Raw genomic sequence first — 18,580 nt, forward strand, 5'->3', positions numbered from 1 at the left:
AGTTAATAAAGGAGTTAGAGCTTTGGTATACAACCAATAGCCTCTGTCTCTTCTCTGTTTCTCTGGGATCTGTGTGTGTGTGTGTGTGTGTGTGTGTGTGTGTGTGTGTGTGTGTGTTGTATTCAGGTTTGAACTCAAGACCTGGGCTCTGTTTTTAGCTTTTCTTTTCTTTTCTTTAACTCAAGACTGATGCTCTATCACTTGACCCACTTAGCTTTTTGGTGGTTAACTGAAGATCAGAGTCTCACAGACGTGCCTGCCTAAGCTGCTTTCAAACTCCAATTCTGGATCCTCAGCCCCCTGAGTAGCTGGGATTACAGAAGTGAACCACCAAGGCTGGGCTTTCTCCAGGACTCTTACGGAGCCAAGGTTATTGAGGGCTCTTGACTTTGGCAATACCTTCTAGCCAAATCTCAATCCAGAAGAGGAAAAGGTACAATAAGACACTTCTCTATGCCTTGGGCTGTTGAAGAATCCCCGCCCCCCCAAAATGTGAGCTTAGGACCACTAGATCTATGACGTAGTCCATTACTCCATTCCATTTGTCCAGGTCCCACCCAGTCTCCCCAACAGTCAGTCTTAACCTTCTCTCTCCTTATACATAGGATTTGTGGCGATCATGGCCTCTCAGTCCACCCCCTGACTTTGTTCCTTCTCCTATTATCTTATAGAGATTTGCTTCCACCCACACATGATCACCTTATATCAAACAGCACCATCTCTGCATTATGATTTTTTCTTGGTTGTTTTTTTTAAAAAAAACAGTATTTTCCACCATCTTTCACATTGCACATGGGTATTGTATAAATGTCTTTCCTCTTTTACATGTAAGTTCCTTACCAGAAAAGACTCTATTTTAATTACATGCTGTTTCCTTGCTACCTATAAAAATGCCTGGTGAAGCCAGCAGCTCACACCTGTAATCCTAGCTACTTGGGAAGCTGAGCTCTGAGGATCAAGGTTTGGAGCCAACCTCAGGAAAGGAAAGTCTATGAGACTCTTATTTACATTCGCCATTATAAAGCAGGAAGTGGAGGTATGGTTCAAATGGTAACAGCACCAGCCTTGAGCAAAAAAAAAAAAAATCTAAGAAAGAACAAAGAATCCTGAGTTCAAGCCCCAGTACCAGTGTGCATGCATGTGTGTGTACACACACAGCCTGGCATTGAACTTATGCTTCAAATCTCTGTTAGATAAACTGAGCTGAATACTAACAGACAGAAAACAAGAGAGGAAAAGAAAGGATCAGGAACAAAGAGAAAAAATAATTCTGATGTGTTTTCTTCCCCCCACCCCACCCTCACCCACAGCAGTTGTTTTTTTGGCCTTCAGCTTTCTTTTTCTTGGCCTAGATTCTTTTCCTTTCAGTTCAGTTGTGCCTAAGTCAAAGTCAGATGAGAGGATTCCTCATCAGCTAAGCCCAGCTGACCACAGACTGACCATGGATCTGGCTAGAACCAGCCTGGAGGCCTCTTATGTAAAGTTTTTATGGAGAGGCAGCAATTGTGCACACTGAGTGTGATAAGAAGCCCTGATTGTGAGATGGGCTGCCAGCCTGTTCTCTTTTGCAGATACACACATGTGGTTTTCCCCAGGATCCCAACGAGGCCTTGGCCTCTCCTGAAAGCCCAGAGTCCAGGGAAGCAGCTGGACCAGGACAGAGAGTTCCCATCTAGCTTCATCTCTTTCCACCTGTTCGACAAAGACGTCCAAAGACCCTTGGGTTATCTGGATCTCCTGGACTCAGAAACTCCATTGCTTCTGCTTTTGTCCATCCTGGAGGGCTGCCAGCAAGGCCTCTACCCATGAGGAGATTGGACTAAATCTCCACTGTTGGTGTTTCCCTGAAAATAGACCCTCAGCTTCCAGACTGGGAGGGAGATGTGCAATGGATGGAAGGAATCCCAACACTGTAAGCTCACCCCTTCTCTCTGCTAATCATGAGAAGCCCCCACATGCAGGGTTTTGTCTGCTTTTCCATCTCTGCTTCCCCAGTTCCCAGCACAGAGCCTGACACATACGCGGTCCTCAGAAATGTGTCTGGAAAATTCAATGAGCCCTACAAGGAGTGGGTATTTTTTTGTTTTGTGTTTTTGTTTTTTATAAAAGCAGCCATTGCCTATGAAACACTGCACTTACAAACATCTGTGCCTTGGAGTTACTTGTTCAAGTTCTCTCTTTTCAATCAGAAGAAATGGGGTGGCCAGGGCTGTGTCTGAGTTGTTCTCTGTGATAACAACTATATCCCAGCACCTAGCAAAGTAACAGTTAAGTAAAGATATTTTGGATGGATGGATGGATAAATGGATGGATAAATGAACAGATGGAGAAATGGTTAGGTGAATGGGTGAGTGGATGGATAGCTAGGTGGGTGGGTGGATAGATGAATGCGCAGATGGATGGATAAGTCGATGGGTGGGTGGATGTATGAATGGATATATAGATGAGGCTCAGAAACATTGTGTTTCTTATTTAAGGTCACACAGCAGAATGTGGGTTGCCTTTGATTCTCTGAGCAGATACAAACTACCTAAGAATAGATATGGGATCTATTTGTTTGATTTTTCCACCCACAGCAAATATTTCTTGAATGAATGAATGACTCCAAAGGCCAGTCTTCTACCATTATTATTCTGCTGCACTCTTCAGGAGACAGGGACCTCAAGTACAGACATGTCACAAGTCCCATTAGGAGAAAGAGCATCAGTTAAAAGCAGCGCTGGTTTTCCGCAGTGAGGGTTAGGGAGGGCACAGAGCCGGCACGCAGGAGCCTCCGCCTCTCGTCTGTGGCTGAGCACTGGCTGCCTCTGCCATCCTGGCCGGCAGGAAGTGGGCTGGGAACCAGGGTTTTCTGCTGCCCATCACTGAAATGACAGGGTCAAGGCGGCCGAGAGAAGCAGAGGCGGCAGGACCTTCAGGAACCCTGAAAGGAAAGCAATGGTAGGACCACCACTAGCACTAATGTGCTTTTATGCAAATTAGCAAGGGCTTCCTGCAGATGGACCAATTAGGAAAGGATATCACCTCTGGGGTGACTGGTTAGAGAAAGGAAGCTTTGTTGTTTTTCTTTTTCTTTTTTCCTTCCTTCCTTCCTTCCTTCCTTCCTTCCTTCCTTCCTTCCTTTCTCTTTCTTTCTTTCTTCCTTCCTTCCTTCCTTTCTTTCTTTCTTTCTTTCTTTCTTTCTTTCTTTCTTTCTTTTTTTCTTTCTTTTTCTTTTCTTTCTTTCTTTCTTTCTCTCCTTCTGCCAGTACTGGGGTTTGAACTCAGGGTCTGTCCCTGAGCTCTTTTGTTTTTTTGCTCAAGGCTAACACTCCACCAATTAAGCCACAGCTCTACTTCCAGGGTTATTTTTGGGGGGGGCTTATTTGGAGATCAGAGTCTCATGGACTTTTCTGCCCTGGTTGGCTTCAAACCACAATCCTCAGATCTCAGCCTCCCTAGTAACTAGGATTATAAACATGAGCCACTGGCCCCCAGTGCCTTTTCTTTTTCTGTCTCTGACCTAAAATTCAATTCAAAACAAGAAAATCTCCATCTGTCCATTCTGAATTTTTTAAAAATAGAAAAAGGTACCCTCCTGAGTGGACTTATTGACAATGTCTCTCTTCTGGCCCCCAGATTGATATCTCCTCAACAAGGTGGGGTGCTCTTGCACAGTGCCCACCCTATACATCCATCCTTGGTGACCACATGGGATATTTGCAGAGAGCAAACCCTATATGGAGCATCCTGACTCCTCAGTTCCAAGTTCACCGGGGCTGGATTGAACAAGTCCAGGTAGAACACTAGACTAGTGTCACAACCCCCTTGGATCCAGACACTAAAACCAAGACAGGCAAAGGCCAGACAGATTCTGTGCATTTCTAGACTCTTCAGACAACTCAATACCTGCGAAAAATCAAAGGCAAAAAAAAAAAAAAGCGCCACCATTTCCTGTCCTTTGTGATCTGAGCTGTGAAGAAACCCCAGGACTCTGCCTCTGGTGTTCACCCCAACACCCAGCATGCCTTCTGGAACCTAATGATTTTCAGCAAATATTTGTCAGCAATTCAGCAACTGAGCAGCTCCTGAACAGGTAGGTAAAGAAAAATGGGACGTCAGTGCTACAGGAAGCACCCAAGAGAACAGCCAAGGTGTGTGTGTGTGTGTGTGTGTGTGTGTGTGTGTGTGTGTGTGTGTGTGTGTGTGTGTGTGTGTGTGTGTGTGTGTGGTATACCTTGGGGACACAGATATGCACTTAGTGTGCTCATCTGAACTTGCATGTGTGCAACTGCCGCCGCGTGTGCCTGAGAGTGCAGACCTGAATTGTGCATGTGGCCTTGTGTGTGCATGGTGAGCCTGTGTCTCTGCATGCCTCTGCGAGGTGGTGTGAGTGTGCATTCACATACAACCCCAGAGTCGGGCAGGCAGCTCTACAGGAGCCTTTTGAAACTGGCTGCTGTGCAGAAAGGACCTGAACTTACCGAAGCTGCTGGCAGCAGCCCTCGAGATGGAGGCCTGGACACCTGTAGGGAGAAAGAAAAGAAAGAGGAGTCTGGTGAACAACCTGACCCAAGCCTCTTCGGCCAGTTCTTCTCACAGCCAGCTAAAGCCTAATCGGATCATGTGATTTCTCCATTTCAGACACCTTCCTCAGGTGGCCAAAGGACACCTGCTCAATGATGGGAAGGAGGAAGGGAAGGAGGGAGGGATGAAGGGAAGGAGGGAGGGAAAAGGGAAAGAGGAAGGAGGGACAGAGGAAAGGAAGGGAAATGGGGGGGAGAAGGAGAAGGGGGAAAGAACAAGGAAGGAGAGAGGGAAGAAGGAAAGGAAGGGAAGGGAAAGGGAAAGAAAAGGAAGGAAAGAAGAGAGAGAAGGAAGAAGAGAGGGAGGGAGGAAGAGAGAGAAGAAAGGAGGGGGAAAGGAGGGGACAGTGCTCTAAAGAGAAGAGAGCTTGTGTCAGTCCTGGCTGTCCTGGCTGGAGAAACAGTCCCTCTCATTCTTGGGTCCCCAGTGAGATCTGAGGTGCAAGCCCCGCTCCCCACCCCACCATCCTCTCGAGAGGGAATTCCCAGCTACAAACCACAAGGACTAAGTGGCTCTCTTACTTTGTCTTGTGATGGGGCCCAAGTTCAGTACACGGGATTTGTCTATGAAGCCCCCACTTCGGTATCTGGTCCCAGTACAGGTCTGCGGAGAGAGGAAAACAGAGAGAAGTTTCCATGAAGGAGGGTGCAGCCGTGGTGCTGGGGGTGGAGAGGGCTGCACCCTGAGGGCGCATCTCCTGACTAGGGCAGGAGCCGGAAGATCAGGTCTTGGCCTACCACTCCTTATGACAGCAGCAAATTCACTTGATCTCTCTGACTGGTAACTCCCCCCACACACACACACACAGAATGTCTGTGGAACATTAAGTTAAAAAAAAAGAAAAATACAACATGGGCACAGAATTTTAAGAGTGCCAGCTTCTTCAGGACACCAGTGGCTCACGCCTGGAATCCTAGCTACTCAGGAGGCTGAGCTTTGAGGATGGAGGTTTGAATTCAGTGTGAACAGGAAAGTCCATAAGACTCCTCTTATCTCCAATTAACACCAATAAAGCCAGCAGGGAGCTGTGGCTCAAGTGGTAAAACTCTAGCTTTGAGCAAAAGAAAAACAAAAACAAAAAAACAAAATACTCAGGGACAGTGCCCAGGTCCTGAACTCCAGTCCCAGAACTGGCACGCGCGCACACACACACACACACACACACACACACACACCAGCCTCTTATTAAAAGACTCCTTCATAAACCACAGAGCTTACAAACCAGGTGTTCTCAGGTCACTGGGCCCTGTGGATTTCCCCACAGCTCAGGTGTCCCATCTGACCCCACCCACCCCTCCCTTTGTTTCCTGGCTCTGGTCATACCTGGCTGGGGTCATCTGGTGATGGGAAGGGCTATGGGAGGGGTGGAGACTCACCGGTTTGCACTTCTCCTTCACCATGTCACACAGGTACACCTCACAGTGCAGGTAGACCAGGTCATAGTTCCCAGCAAACCGGAACATCTGCACGGAAAACCGGCTCTGAGGGGATTCCCCGTTCTCCAGCACTTGAATGGTTTGGTCCTCCGTTTGTGGACATCTGGTGGGAAAGCAGGGTATGCAACAGGTTGTGGTGAGTTACATAAAGACTCTAGAGACAGAGTCTGGGATTAAAACCACACCACACCACACTTGTTGGCAATGTGATGGTGTGTGTGTGTGTGTGTATGTGTGTGTGTGTGTGTGTGTGTGTGTGTGTGTGTGTGTGTGTGTGTGTGTGTGTGTATGTTGGGGGTGGGTAGCTGCTCCAAGGCTCATTACTAGAGCCCATGAGAAAAGAAAGCTATGAAGCTGGGCACTGGTGGCTCACGCCTGTCACCTTAGCTGCTCAGGAGGCTGAGATCTGAGGATCATGGTTTGAAGCCAGTCCCAGGAGGAAAGTCCTGGAGACTCTCCAATTAACCATCAAAAAGCTAGAAGTGGAGGTGTGTCTCAGGTGGTAGAGTGACAGTGTTGAGCAAAAAAAAAAAAAAAAAAAGGGACAGGCCCCGAGTTAAAGCCCCAGGAGACACACACACACACACACACACACACACACACACACACACACACACACACAGAAAAGATAGTTGGAAGGATATTATTAGTGTGTGTGTGCGTGTTTAGCAGTCCTAGGAACTGAACTCAGGGTCTAGCATGGCAGGCAAGTGCTTTATGGCTTGAACCATGCTCCCAACTCTTCTGTTTGTACTTGATTTTTGCTATAAGCACTTGCTAATTTTTCCCAGGCTGGTCTGAGATTAGAGATTTTTTTTTCTCTAATAGCTATGGTCACAGACATACCCCACTATTCCCAGCTTAAGTTTTAAACTAAAAAAAAATTGAAACATTGCCTGTGGCAACCACAGTTGATGCTAAAGCAAGAAAAAGAAAAAAAAATCATCAAGGCAGAGTGGATGAAAGAACATTTGGGATACCCAGGAAATGCATGCAGGAGTCAAAAAATTAGCCACCATATGCTAACTCCTATGGATCATCAGAGACCTGTGTTACCTTGTTGTAACAACAGAAATGGGGACCTCTGTTGTGTGGTTGTGTACATGCACCCAACAGCACCAACGCACAACACAAAGAGAAACTTAGAACAGCACATGCAGAGACCCACATGCATGCTGGACTGCGTCTGGAGACCCAGGATCTCTGGGCAGGTGAAGTGGACATTGCTCAGCTATTTCACTTTGTGGTGTGTGTGTGTGTGTGTGTGTGTGTGTGTGTGTGTGTGTGTGTGTGTATGTGTGTGTGTGTGCGTGTGTACACACATGCATGTGCTTGCATGCACAATCCTGGGACTTAAACTCAGGGCCTGGGCACTGTCCCTGAGCTCTTCTGCTCAAGGCTAACATTCTACCACTTGAGCCACAGCTCCACTTCTGGTTTTTTAGTATTACTTGGTAAGTCTTAATTAATAAGAGTCCCATGGACTTCCTAGCTACTCAATTTCCTGAGCAGCTAGGATGACAGGCATGAGTCACTGCCAGGTGCTCCTGTAGATTTTTGCTGTATACTCATGATGAGTGCTAAATTTCCTCCATCCAAGCTGAAAGACAATCCTCCTCTCCCCCACCTCCCAAATCCCTCCATGGTCCCCCACTTAGAGATTGCTGCCTTACCTGTCCTGGATGATGAAGTATTTCACTGGGTCTGTGGCATTGCCGCTGGGGGTGGCATAGCAGTTGGTCATCAGTACTGCAAACCGGGACAGGTCTCCGCCATCCAATATGGTACCCACGTAGAGGAAGGCCTCCGTGGACAGGGCCACTGAGGGGCCTTGGTAGGGTTGCGTGTAGGAAGGGCTCTGGAAAAGCGCCATCCGCAAGGTGAACATGCCGGTCCCCCCCACACTGATGTTCAAGACACTGCAGGGGGGAAAGGGCTGGTGAGAGGACCAAATGGAGAACATGCCAAAAGAGGGACCTTTTTCTGCTTCATGCTCCTGGACAGAGCTTGAGATTTGTGTGCCTGAGTGAGGTGTGTGTGTGTGTGTGTGTGTGTGTGCATGTGTGTGTGTGTGTGTGTGTGTGTGTGTGTGTGTGTGTTTGTTTTGAGAATCAACTACACAAACACTGAGCTACATCCCCAGCCATGAAATGAACAGATTCTTAATAGAGTCACCTCAATTCCTTCTTCCTTCTCAAGGTTAATTCCTTCCTCCTTCAAAAGGTTAAAAGGGGACAAGTTGTGGACCCCGTAGACCAGCACAGTAGTCTATGTTAGAAAACTAATCCAGTCCACGTTAGAAAAGACTTTGTAACTGGATTGTTTAAAAGCATAATTAAAGCAGCTACACGGTGAGAACTGCCCTTGGCTGACCCCTCACAGGACCTCACAAGGATGAGATCACATGAAATAAAACCCATCAGAAACCCCAGCGACGCGGACATCCACTTCAGAGACTTCAGAGGTGAGACCCGGATCCTCAGCTCTGACAGGAGTGAGGTTTCCAGCTCAACCTGAGAGATCTGCTCACAGACAATTGCTTTCTGACCTAAGGGAGGGCCACCAGACGCCAGAGCACTGCTTGGCCAAGTAATATTCCAACCAAACACCTGCCATGAGCAACCTCTTCCTCCATGCTGTCCAATCAGCAGCCAACACACGGAGCCCCTTGGCTAAGTCTGGTGGAAGTCATGATAGAACCTGGGAGCAGGGGGAGGTGTTAGAATCCCAGCACTGCCACTTCAATAGACCTTTAGTAATGTCTATTACAGTCCCTTGTTGGAGTCTATTGTATTCTGTTTGTAAACAAAATACAAACCAAGGAGTAAGTTCCTCAAGCTTCTCTGAGCCTCAGTTTCCACCTTTGTCTAAAGGGAATGGTGATCATAAATCTCCTGGGGCATAACTGTGAAGATTTTTAGTGAGATATTCCATGCAAATCACTTTGTGAAATGCCCACCACACACTCAATAAACTGCTAGTCAGGATTACGGTCTACCATTCTGTCCAATGCCAGCATCACTGGCCTGTGACATCCTATTCAAAGACTTTTTCTGCGGTCTTTAACAACAGTGTCCTTTATTTTAAAATGTCATACAAATCTCATGTGGTACCAAGGATGGGGAGAACTTCTCCAATGCATCCCTGCAGGCAAGTACCCACCCCATCCCTGCAAACTCTATAATCAGACCTCTTCCCGTTGACAAGAGGAGTTTTTAAATTCCTCATTGAATGAATAAATTTAAGGCCTCTCATCTTTCAGTCCCTCTTTCCTATCCTGCCCCTCTGAAAAGCCACTGAAACTCTCACACGTTCATTCACACCTGCAGAACACAGCTGCCACATGCAGAAGACTAACAGCCAGAGAAATGTTGGCCATCTCCCAAACCCCTCTAACTAGCGTGGGATGGAGCCTGGATCCTGGGTTCCAAGATCCCCTAGCTCAGTTTCTCCAGTGAGCCATCCTAGCTCTCAGATGCCACACTTAGCTCCCTATGGGAGGCAGGTGACAGGGAAGCTGGAGACCTCGCGATTATGGAACTGCAAGGCAGAGCTGCCTGGGAGCCCTGGAGATCCTTGCTGACCGCACCTGACCATTGGCTGCAGGGAGGTTTTCAGGCTGACTTTCATGTCCAGCGGGTAGGAGCAGGCAAAGTTGATTTTGATGTTAACATCACGGATGATAATCTCATTGGCGAGGTAGAGGGTGTTGCTGTATGTGGCGTGGGTTTCGTTCCTCTGTGTTGGAGGGAGCAGAGGGAAAAATGGAGAATAAGAATCTGTGAAGGACAATGAAACCAGAGCTGTTTGTCTCTGGCCACCTGTATGTGCACACGCGCACACACACACACACACACACACACACACACACACACACACACACACACACACACACACACACACACACTGACTTCCTGGCCTCCATGAGGACAAATTGTCAGTAGCAAGAGCCATCTCTGAGCAGGTGTCATGTAGCTGAGCTAAATGCTACTCCTACCTCATTGCAGACGTCCTTCCTTCAATGACGCTAAAAGGCAAGGCTGTTACATTCTTGCTTCCTGGAGGGGAATGACTGACTGATTCTCTCTGCTGCCTGGAAGCTAAGAAGCATGGGTCTTTTCTATCACCACATTCTTCTTTTTTAAAAGACTCTCGTCCACATGCTAAGTCTCCACTCAGGAGATTTCATGCTCTAGCCTTAGAAAATAATCATTTCTTCTTCTTCTTCTTGGCAAAAGTAGACAGAGTAAGTTTATTTAAAAGAGAAAGGAAAATAGGGAAATAGAATCTCTGTAGAAAGGGGGTCCCAAAGATCAGAATCCCACAATATCTTCCTTTCTTTTGAATCTTTTCTTTTTATTTCCTGGCATAAGAGGGGCAGGAAGGCTGGGTGCTGAGACTTACCACTTGTCATCTTAGCTACTCAGGAGGCTGAGGTCTAAGGATGGCAATTGGAAACCAGCTGGGTAGAAAAACCTCCAATTTACTACCAAAAGAAAAAAAAAAGCCAAGCCGGGGCGGGCGCTGGTAGTTCACATCTGTAATCCTAGCTACTCAGGAGGCTGAGATCTGAGGATCGCTGTTCAAAACCAGCCCAGGCAGGAAAGTCTGTGAGAGTCTTCTCTCCAATAAAACCACTAGAAAACCAGAAGTGGCACTGTGGCTCAAGTGGTAGAGCACTCACCTTGAGCTGAAGAGTTCAGGGACAGTGCCTGAGCCCAGAGTTCAAGCCCCACAATCAACACAACAACAACAACAACAAAAAAAAAAAATAGAAAAGTGATAGACACCAATCTTGAGCGAAAAAGAAAAACCAAGTAAAGGCACAAGGCTCTGAGTTCAAGCCCCAGTACCAGGACAAAAGAGGGGGCACAATGCTTCCCTTACACAAACATTTGGGGTTCCCTAAAATAAATATGGTCCCTTCTGCAGAGGCCTTTACAGGCAAACTACTGCTCCAAACATCAGTAATTCGGAAACAGGTGAAATAACTCATGCAACCCCATACAATTTCTGTAGAACCTGGGGCCGAACCTGTGAGCGCTCTGACCCCTGCCCTCCAGCTGCCCGGACATACTGTCAGCACTGTCCCACAGGGACCATCTCGGGTCGGAGTCACCACAGACATCCAGTCCTGCTCCCGTCTCTCACTGAAGCCTGAGCAGTGGCTGTCCCGCAGGTACATGAAGACCTTCTTGAAGCCCAGGCTCTGTAGCTGGCACTTGCTCAGGGACATCTTGATGTCATTGGCCCCACAGATCAGCCTTTGATCCAAAAGTGAAACATCTGAAATAAGCAAGAAAAGGGCACAATGTGGAGCCTGTCTGAACCTCAAGAGCTCAGTATGCACCCCACAATCAGAAAACAGGGGGAATTCTCCAGACTGGCCACTAGCTGGGGGTTCTCAACTCTCAGAAGAGGGGAGCACAAGAATGGATTGTACACATTGCAGGATGGATCCACTAGCCAACCTTCCAGAGCCCCCCCACAGACCCCTAAGAACCAACTCTACCCCAATTTCATGGCAGTGTTTGGATCTTTCACTAGCCCAGAATTAAATAGTATGGAATCCCAATTTTATAAAGGGAAAGGAAGCCAGGTACTGGTAGCTCACACCTGTAATTCTAGCTACTGAGGGAGGCTGAGATCTGAGAATTGTGGTTCAAAGCCAGCCCAGGCAAGAAAGTCTATGAGGCACTTATCTCCAATTTACCACCAGAAAACTAGAATCAAGCTGTGGTTCAAAGTGATAGAGTGCTAGCCTTGAGCAAAAATATCTAAGGGACAGCACCCAGGCCCTGATTTCAAGCCCCATATCCAACAACAACCAAAAAAAGGAAAATTAACTACAATTTCTTTTCATCTATTGTGGGATGACAGACCTAATTTGTCTTTAACGTCTTTAAGGCCACACATGCTTATTCTTTCCTCTTAAACAGAGAATTTGGGGCAGATGTCAACAACTAGATTTATTTTTGTAAAAGGATTTTTTAAAGTTATTTTTTAGTACTTATTATTTTAATGTTTTTAGGACATAGCTACTAGGATTATTATAATAATGTTTCTGCTGTATTTACTGTGACCTTCTAAGATATGTGTTAGCTTGCTGCAGACAAACCCAGCAGTGAACATCAACATCTCAAATTAACCTGAAAGAAGAGATTTGGGGCTGGAGGTGTGGCTCAAGTGGCAGAGCACTTTCCTAGCAACCCAGAGGCCTTGAGTTCAAACCCTAGTATAGCCAAAATCAATCAACCAACAAGTACCAATCACAGAAGGGAATTCAGTCAATTCAGAGAGCAACCAGTTAATTGTACAGTTCAAATTAGAGGAGGGGCTTGAATATAGCAACGTTGTCCAAGTGGCAGAAGATGACTGAAATTGTAACTGAAGTCTAGAAAACACTATCCACCTCCAATGAGTGTAGACAGGGGCAAACCTAGGCTCAGAGACGGCCAGTGCCCTGCCTTGCATCTACAGCGGATCAGTAATTCAGCAGATTGGGGGGAGAAGGGAGTAGTGTTCCATAGTCTCATGCTGGCATTATTCTGTGTACCCACTGCAGTGTAGGGCGGGGAGTGTTAAAGTAAGTTCTGGGCATAAAGTTGACCCCTGATCACCAGGAGTTTTGGAGTCAACTAAGGGGAGAACCAGGAACACCCCCCCCAGAGTTCTTCATGACTAAAGGAGGTGCTAGTGAACCTTCCAACTGCGGGGGGCTTTGTATTCCTGAGTGTCTTTCTCGTCCTGTCATGTCTGCATCTCTCTCTCTCTCTCTCTCTCTCTCTCTCAGATTTTAAGTTTCTAGTTTGTAGTTATTTATGATTTTAATGTTTTTAGGGCATAGAGCCTGGAAGTATGATGATCATCTTTCCATTGTACTTACTTTGACCTGAGAGAGAGAGAGAGAGAGAGAGAGAGAGAGAGAGAGAGAGAGAGAGAGAGAGAGAGAGAGAGAGAGAGAGAGAATGTGCTTTCCCTGCCACTGACCACTTTGTCAACAAACAAATCAATTCCCCTCCACTGATCCCCTTCTACCCCCCTCACCGGTGACATTGATGTCCTGTTTGCATTGGCACCGCCACATGCCATTATCTGATATGCAGTCCTCGTCAATTCCACACTCCTCACACGTCCCCTCCACCGAGGTGGGATCTGCAGAGGCAGAAGTTCAGTCACCATGGATCGGCCTTGACCCACCCACACCCACCCTGCATGGTGCCCACCAGGGGGCGTGGGAAGGAGGGGGTGGCCCCCAGCTCACCTGTGCAGTACGCCAGATTGCACTCAGGGGGCGCTGTTAGGTTGTAGACGTAGTAGCCTCTGGCACAGGCCTTTACCTGGACAGGTGTGTCCCACAGGCAGCAGTGGCCGCTCCAGTGCGCGCAGGCCGTGCGGCTCACGATGCCCTCGTCGCTGGAGGGGTGCGTGCCGTTGAGCCACAAGGGCGCGGCCGTGTTACAGCGCAGGACTGGCACACAGGTCTCTGCCATGCGGACGCCACCCTGGCCCACGAAACGGTACCAGCCTCGCAAGTTGGTATCACAGGAGTAGCCAGAGCCATACTGAGCACTGCGCCAGTACTCATCCAGCGTGTGGTACGCCTGGCACGGGTCGGCACACACGAGCTCACCACCGTGACCCTGGGGCAGGCAGTCCAGTCCTGGCCCACAGGATCCGGGGGTACACTCGCAGTGCCATCCATCCCCCACATAGCCCTGGGGACACACGCAGGAGTAGTTGCCCTCCACGTTGACACAGGTGGCCAGGGAGTGGCAGAGGGTCCCCTCTGGCTCCAGGCACTCATCCACATCGAGGCAGCCCAACCCGGGCACCAGGTAGAAGCCATCGGGACAGACGCACTCGTAGGAGCCCAGTGTGTTCACGCAGCTGGTGTTGGACGAGCAGTTGTACGCCTTGGGAATGGCACACTCGTCTACATCCTCACACACCAGCCCGTCGCCGGTGAAGCCCTCCCGGCAGGAGCATGTGGTGACAACCCCATCCATCATGCAAGTGGCATTGCTGTGACATTCTGAGCATCTTCCTGCAGACAAGCCAGCCCAACCCAGAACGTGGGCAGTCAGGCCAATAGCTTCGCAAAATCCTCCCACTTCCCTAAAGGAGGGACCTAAGACTCAGCTCTGTAGTCCATTCCATCCAGCACAAGCCAACCAAGGCCCTGACCCCCCCTCCCCCCCGCCGAAGGCCACGCTTCTGACATGTATTCCTTGGTAAGCATTGCCTTTAAGTTTTATCTTTTTTGGTTGTTGTTTTTTTAATTCAATATTCTCCCATCCAGAAGAATAATTCCCAGATTCTTGATTCTTTGTTAGGATTTATGGTGAACCTGTGACCCCTCCCTTCCCAGCCTCTGTGTGTGTGTATGTGTGTGTGTGTGTGTGTGTGTGTGTGTGTGTGTGTGTGCGTGTGTGTGCCAGTCCAGGGGCTTGAACTCAGGACCTGGGCACTGTCCCTGAGCTGCTTTTGCTCAAGGCTAGCATTCTACCACTTGAACCACAGTGCCACTTCCAGCTTTTTCTATTTATGTGGTACTGAGGAATCGAACCCAGGGCTTCATGCATGCTAGGTAAGTGCTCTACCACTAAGCCACACTCTCAGCCACCTTTGTCTATTTTGTGGTTTCTGTGTCCAGGTCCCTTCCCATACCTGGTTGAGCCTTCATCAATATCATGCATGGTGTCACCTGCTCTCTGAAAACTTCCCCAAGGCCACCTTTTTGTTTGCCCACACAGCTAGTTTATGGCTGTAATCCTAGCTACTCAAAGGGCTGTGATCTGAGGATTGCAGTTCAAAGCCAGCCCAGGCAGAAAAGTCTATGAGACTTTTATCTCCAATTAACTACCAAAAAGCCAGAAGTAGAGCTGTGGCTTGAATGGTAGAGCAGTAACCTTGAGAAAAACAGCTCAGGGACAGCTTCTGGGCCCTGAGTTAAAGCCCCAGGATTGCCAAAGAAAAAAAAAAGGCTTAGAATAAACACTTTGTAAATCCTAAGTGTAATAGAAAAAGGGTTAAGACAGTCTCTACAAAGGACACATATACACAAGCACTCGCATGTAAGCATCACACTTACTAGCTTCCAAAGAGGAGTCATTGGCTGCCACTACGATGAACCACGAGGTCATGGCCATTACCAACAGCATCCAGGGCAGGGAGAGCAGCAGCCGCCCCATCCTCTCTGCTCTTCTGCTCTTCTGCGAATACCTGCTCCAAGACAAGTGTGATTCCCTCCCTGCTGCGTTGGGGGCCTAAAGTCCTGAGAACAGAAACAGGGAGGGGAAGACGCATGCTCTAACTCCCCTCCCCATGGGGAAGGATGGTTGGGGTTGCACACTGCCCCATGGCAGTACAGCTGGGGTGAAAAACCCATGCAATACTGAGGCTCTTCAGGCGGTGGGCTTCTCTCTTCTAGGCAACAGTTATTCCCACTCATGACTCCACATCTCAGGACACAGCATATTCTGCCAAGTCTCTCCTTTGGCAGCAGGAAGTAGGAAGATAGAGAAGTATCTTCCTGGAGATAGCCTTGGACACAGTAGATGATGGAGAGTGATTGGATGCATGAGGATACTATAGCTATTATTAGGAAAGCTTGGGATCCATGACTAGGAAGCTGGCTTGCCAAGACTCGTGAAGCCAAGAATCATCAGACCAGAGTAGTGACTCATGGGTAACTCTGACTCCAGCGTGCAAACACCTAACTTCCTCTCCCACCTCCCTCTGGTAGATCAAGAGCCAGAAGAAGACTAGACAGAGGAGGAGGAATAGGGAAAAACACCCCAGGATAGACATTACCTGAAACCAGCGCAGAAGACTGCTTCCCTCCCAAGTACGTGCCTCTTATAAATACACGCACTCGAGCCCCTGGCTGCCAAACTCACCCCCAATTATTTCCTGTGTCTTGAGATTGTTTCCTTAGAGGGGGGCGGGCAGATATTTTCTTTTACTTTTTTTTTTTTGCATAATGTTTGCCTTTTCCAAGCTGTGAGTTTGTTGCTCCTTCCCCTACACCACCCCCTCTCCCTCTGCCACCACCAAGAGAGACACCAAATCATTGATATTGTGGGTCACACCTGTGCCCGGAAATGCAAGGTCTCTGTTTTGCACTCTTGGGCAGCAAGAGATTCCTTAGTTAGGCATTAACTGGCAAAGTGGTGCCAAGGTGCTGGGTCTTTTTCTTCGTCACTGAGGAGGATGAGGTGGGCCCATGGGGCCAGGGAGCAGCTAGTATCTATAGGTAGGCTGCAGTAAAATAAAAAGGAGGTACCTGTTGACCCTGGGGGGGGGTCATCTATCTTGGAGTGTACCCTTTGAAGCACCCTGTCCTCACCATGGGAGCGCCCCCTTCTTTCTATCCCCAGACACAAGCTAGAGGGGAACTGAGCAGGGCCAGAGGCCAAGCATGCAGACATGGGGAATTCAATCTACTCAGCCAAACCCATCTGAGGTTTGCTAGGCTCAAGACCCTTAGAGGGTTGAATGACTCTGTGATTGAATCATCTGGCTTGGCCGTCGGCGAATCTGAATCCTGACCCTGACATATTGTGCCCAGTGGACTCCTCTCTTCACCTTCCCGATGCCATCTTCCTCAACTGCAGAACAAAATTGCTCCTCTCCCTGAGAGACTGTGACCATTCAACAGAGAAGATGGGAGAAAAGACACACACTCAGGGGCGATTTTATTTGGAGGAATTTTGCAAACGCTGCTTGGTTGCTGTCCAGTCACATTGAGGCAAGGAAATGTCAGAGGCCAAGTTCGAAGCCATGTGGGGGGAAAAATGTGTGTAGCCAGGCGCTGGTGGCTCATGCCTGTCATCCTAGCTACTCAGGAGGCTGAGATCTGAGGATCATGGTTCAAAGCCAGCCCAGGCAGGAAAAGTCCGTGAGACTTTTATCTCCAATAAACCATTCAGAAAACTGGAAATGGCGCTGTGGCTCAAGTGGTAGAGCGCTCGCCTTGAGCTGAAGAGCTGAAGGACAGTGCCCAGGCCCAGAGTTTAAGCCCTGCAACCAACCCCCCAAAAAAACCAAAGTGCATGTGAATTTAGACTGGGCTGCAAAAATAACTATGAACCCAATGTCAACATTTCTCCTCATCATTTCAGAACCAAATTTCTTGGGGTGAAGGGCAGTGGGGTGGGGGAAATCTCTCTGCCGGGCATGCCTTTAGAATAGCCAGGCTAGGGCTGGAGCTGTTCATCATGACTTTCAAAGGCGCTCCTGTTCCCAAAGACATTTTGAGACTTTCCTTATCTAGCTTCATGGCAATCAATATTTGGTTTTGTCGGTCCTTTTTTTTTTTTTTAAAGGACACTCAGTCACTTGAAAAGACCGTCTGTCTTCACTCCTGACAAAGGCAGGAGACAAGAGAGCTTTCACATACCGCATCTGCGTTTTCACCTCCACTGTGTCAAAACAGGGAAACCATGGCAACAAGGGAGAAGGCAAGTTCAGAGAGGTTGAGGAACTTCCTCAAGATCACACACTGCTCCGCGAGGGCTAACTCCAGATTGAAGACCCAAGTCTTGCTCAGATTTGCCCCTCCAATGTACTTGAGGTATAGAGCATTCCAAGGTTTCGGGGGAAGTGGGGAGGGTGGGGATAGAACTAAGGGATGGGGTTATTGGGGGGAAATCAGATTCGTTGGAAAGTTGCAGAAGACCCTCCCCTGTAGAGGGCTATCACTCGGCCGGTCTCCTGGGGCTCCCTTCCCCACTCACACCCCTTCCCCTGGAGATTTTGTAGGAGGCCTAGCTGTTCCCTAGACTATGGCTTTGTTCCATGTGATTCTCAGCACCCCCCCAACCCTACCTCCCACCTTGAGGTGGAAGCAGGTGAGCCTTGCACACGTGTCTTGAATACTAACTCCTGGCCCCTTGCTGAGCCATTGAGCTCCCGTGAGTTCCAGGGCCCCAGGGAAGGCAGGGTGGGGGAACCAGAGAGCTGAGAAAGCACAATGTTGGCCTTATGTGATGTGTGGCATAGGGAATAGTCCTAAAAATTTATTTAAAAGCCCTTTGTCCCAAGTCCCAGGAGCACCTGCTTGAAACACAGCTGATAAATCAGTAGTGTGACCATAAGGGACCCCCCCCCAAGTATGCCTATCCCCTATGGCTAGTCCCTGGAACCCATGACCAGTACCTTATAGAACAAAAAGGACTGCGCAGGTGTGGCGAAGGTGAGGAGCTTGAGAGGTGACAAGGAAGACACGTGGCCAACTTGGCTTGTGGCTCAGTCCTGGGAGATCACTTTGGCCGCGTGTCTTCATTGACTTACTGCAGTGTAGCATGCTGGGGACAGCTTTGGGGATGGATGTCTTTCTATGCCAATATGCAGCATAAGCCAATCCATTCAACCTGATTTGAAAGGTTTAGCCAAACCTGGGTCACCACAACCTAGAAGGAGACAGTACATGAAGCTCAAGCCAACACTGCAAAGGATGTAGCTCAACAGCTCCAGCTGGGTGATCACAGTTTAACCTCAGTGTACCTTGATTTCCCTACCCGTACATGGGAACAAAAACAAAGCAAAATAAAAACCAAAATGCAGCCACCAGT

The 18,580-nt window shown here is 48.4% G+C and overlaps 1 protein-coding gene across 2 annotated transcripts; it reads right to left on the minus strand.

Annotated features, from left to right (window-relative positions):
• Nucleotides 1–2,610: 2,610 nt before the first annotated feature.
• LOC138814924 (uromodulin-like) lies at nucleotides 2,611–16,054 on the minus strand. 2 transcript variants are annotated; one of them, XM_070004051.1, is made up of 11 exons: nucleotides 15,905–16,054; nucleotides 15,097–15,279; nucleotides 13,267–14,049; nucleotides 13,050–13,157; nucleotides 11,080–11,288; nucleotides 9,592–9,740; nucleotides 7,676–7,921; nucleotides 5,943–6,105; nucleotides 5,088–5,169; nucleotides 4,464–4,505; nucleotides 2,611–2,923 (listed from the first exon to the last, which is right to left on the minus strand). In XM_070004051.1, exons 2-11 carry the CDS (start codon nucleotides 15,194–15,196, stop codon nucleotides 2,862–2,864), a joined length of 1,944 nt encoding a protein of 647 aa, XP_069860152.1. In that variant the 5' UTR covers nucleotides 15,197–15,279; nucleotides 15,905–16,054; the 3' UTR covers nucleotides 2,611–2,861. The 2 variants fall into 2 exon arrangements, with proteins under 2 accessions (XP_069860152.1, XP_069860153.1); XM_070004052.1 differs by having other exon boundaries at nucleotides 15,819–15,905.
• Nucleotides 16,055–18,580: the final 2,526 nt, after the last annotated feature.

The sequence above is a fragment of the Dipodomys merriami genome, unplaced genomic scaffold, assembly GCF_024711535.1.
Source record: "Dipodomys merriami isolate MVZ:Mamm:240054 unplaced genomic scaffold, mDipMer1.0.p SCAF_62, whole genome shotgun sequence".
Lineage (NCBI taxonomy): Eukaryota > Metazoa > Chordata > Mammalia > Rodentia > Heteromyidae > Dipodomys > Dipodomys merriami.

Bases quoted from the DNA above. Each gene is read 5' to 3' on its own strand.
- LOC138814924 (XM_070004051.1), bottom strand. From the start codon at position 15,196: ATGGGGCGGCTGCTGCTCTCCCTGCCCTGGATGCTGTTGGTAATGGCC. The intron at 4,506-5,087 runs GTAAGAGAGCCA...TTCTCCCTACAG, and splicing joins GGGCCCCATCACAAGACAAA to GTGTCCAGGCCTCCATCTCG. The intron at 2,924-4,463 runs GTAAGTTCAGGT...CTTTCCTTTCAG, and splicing joins GGCTGCTGCCAGCAGCTTCG to GGTTCCTGAAGGTCCTGCCG.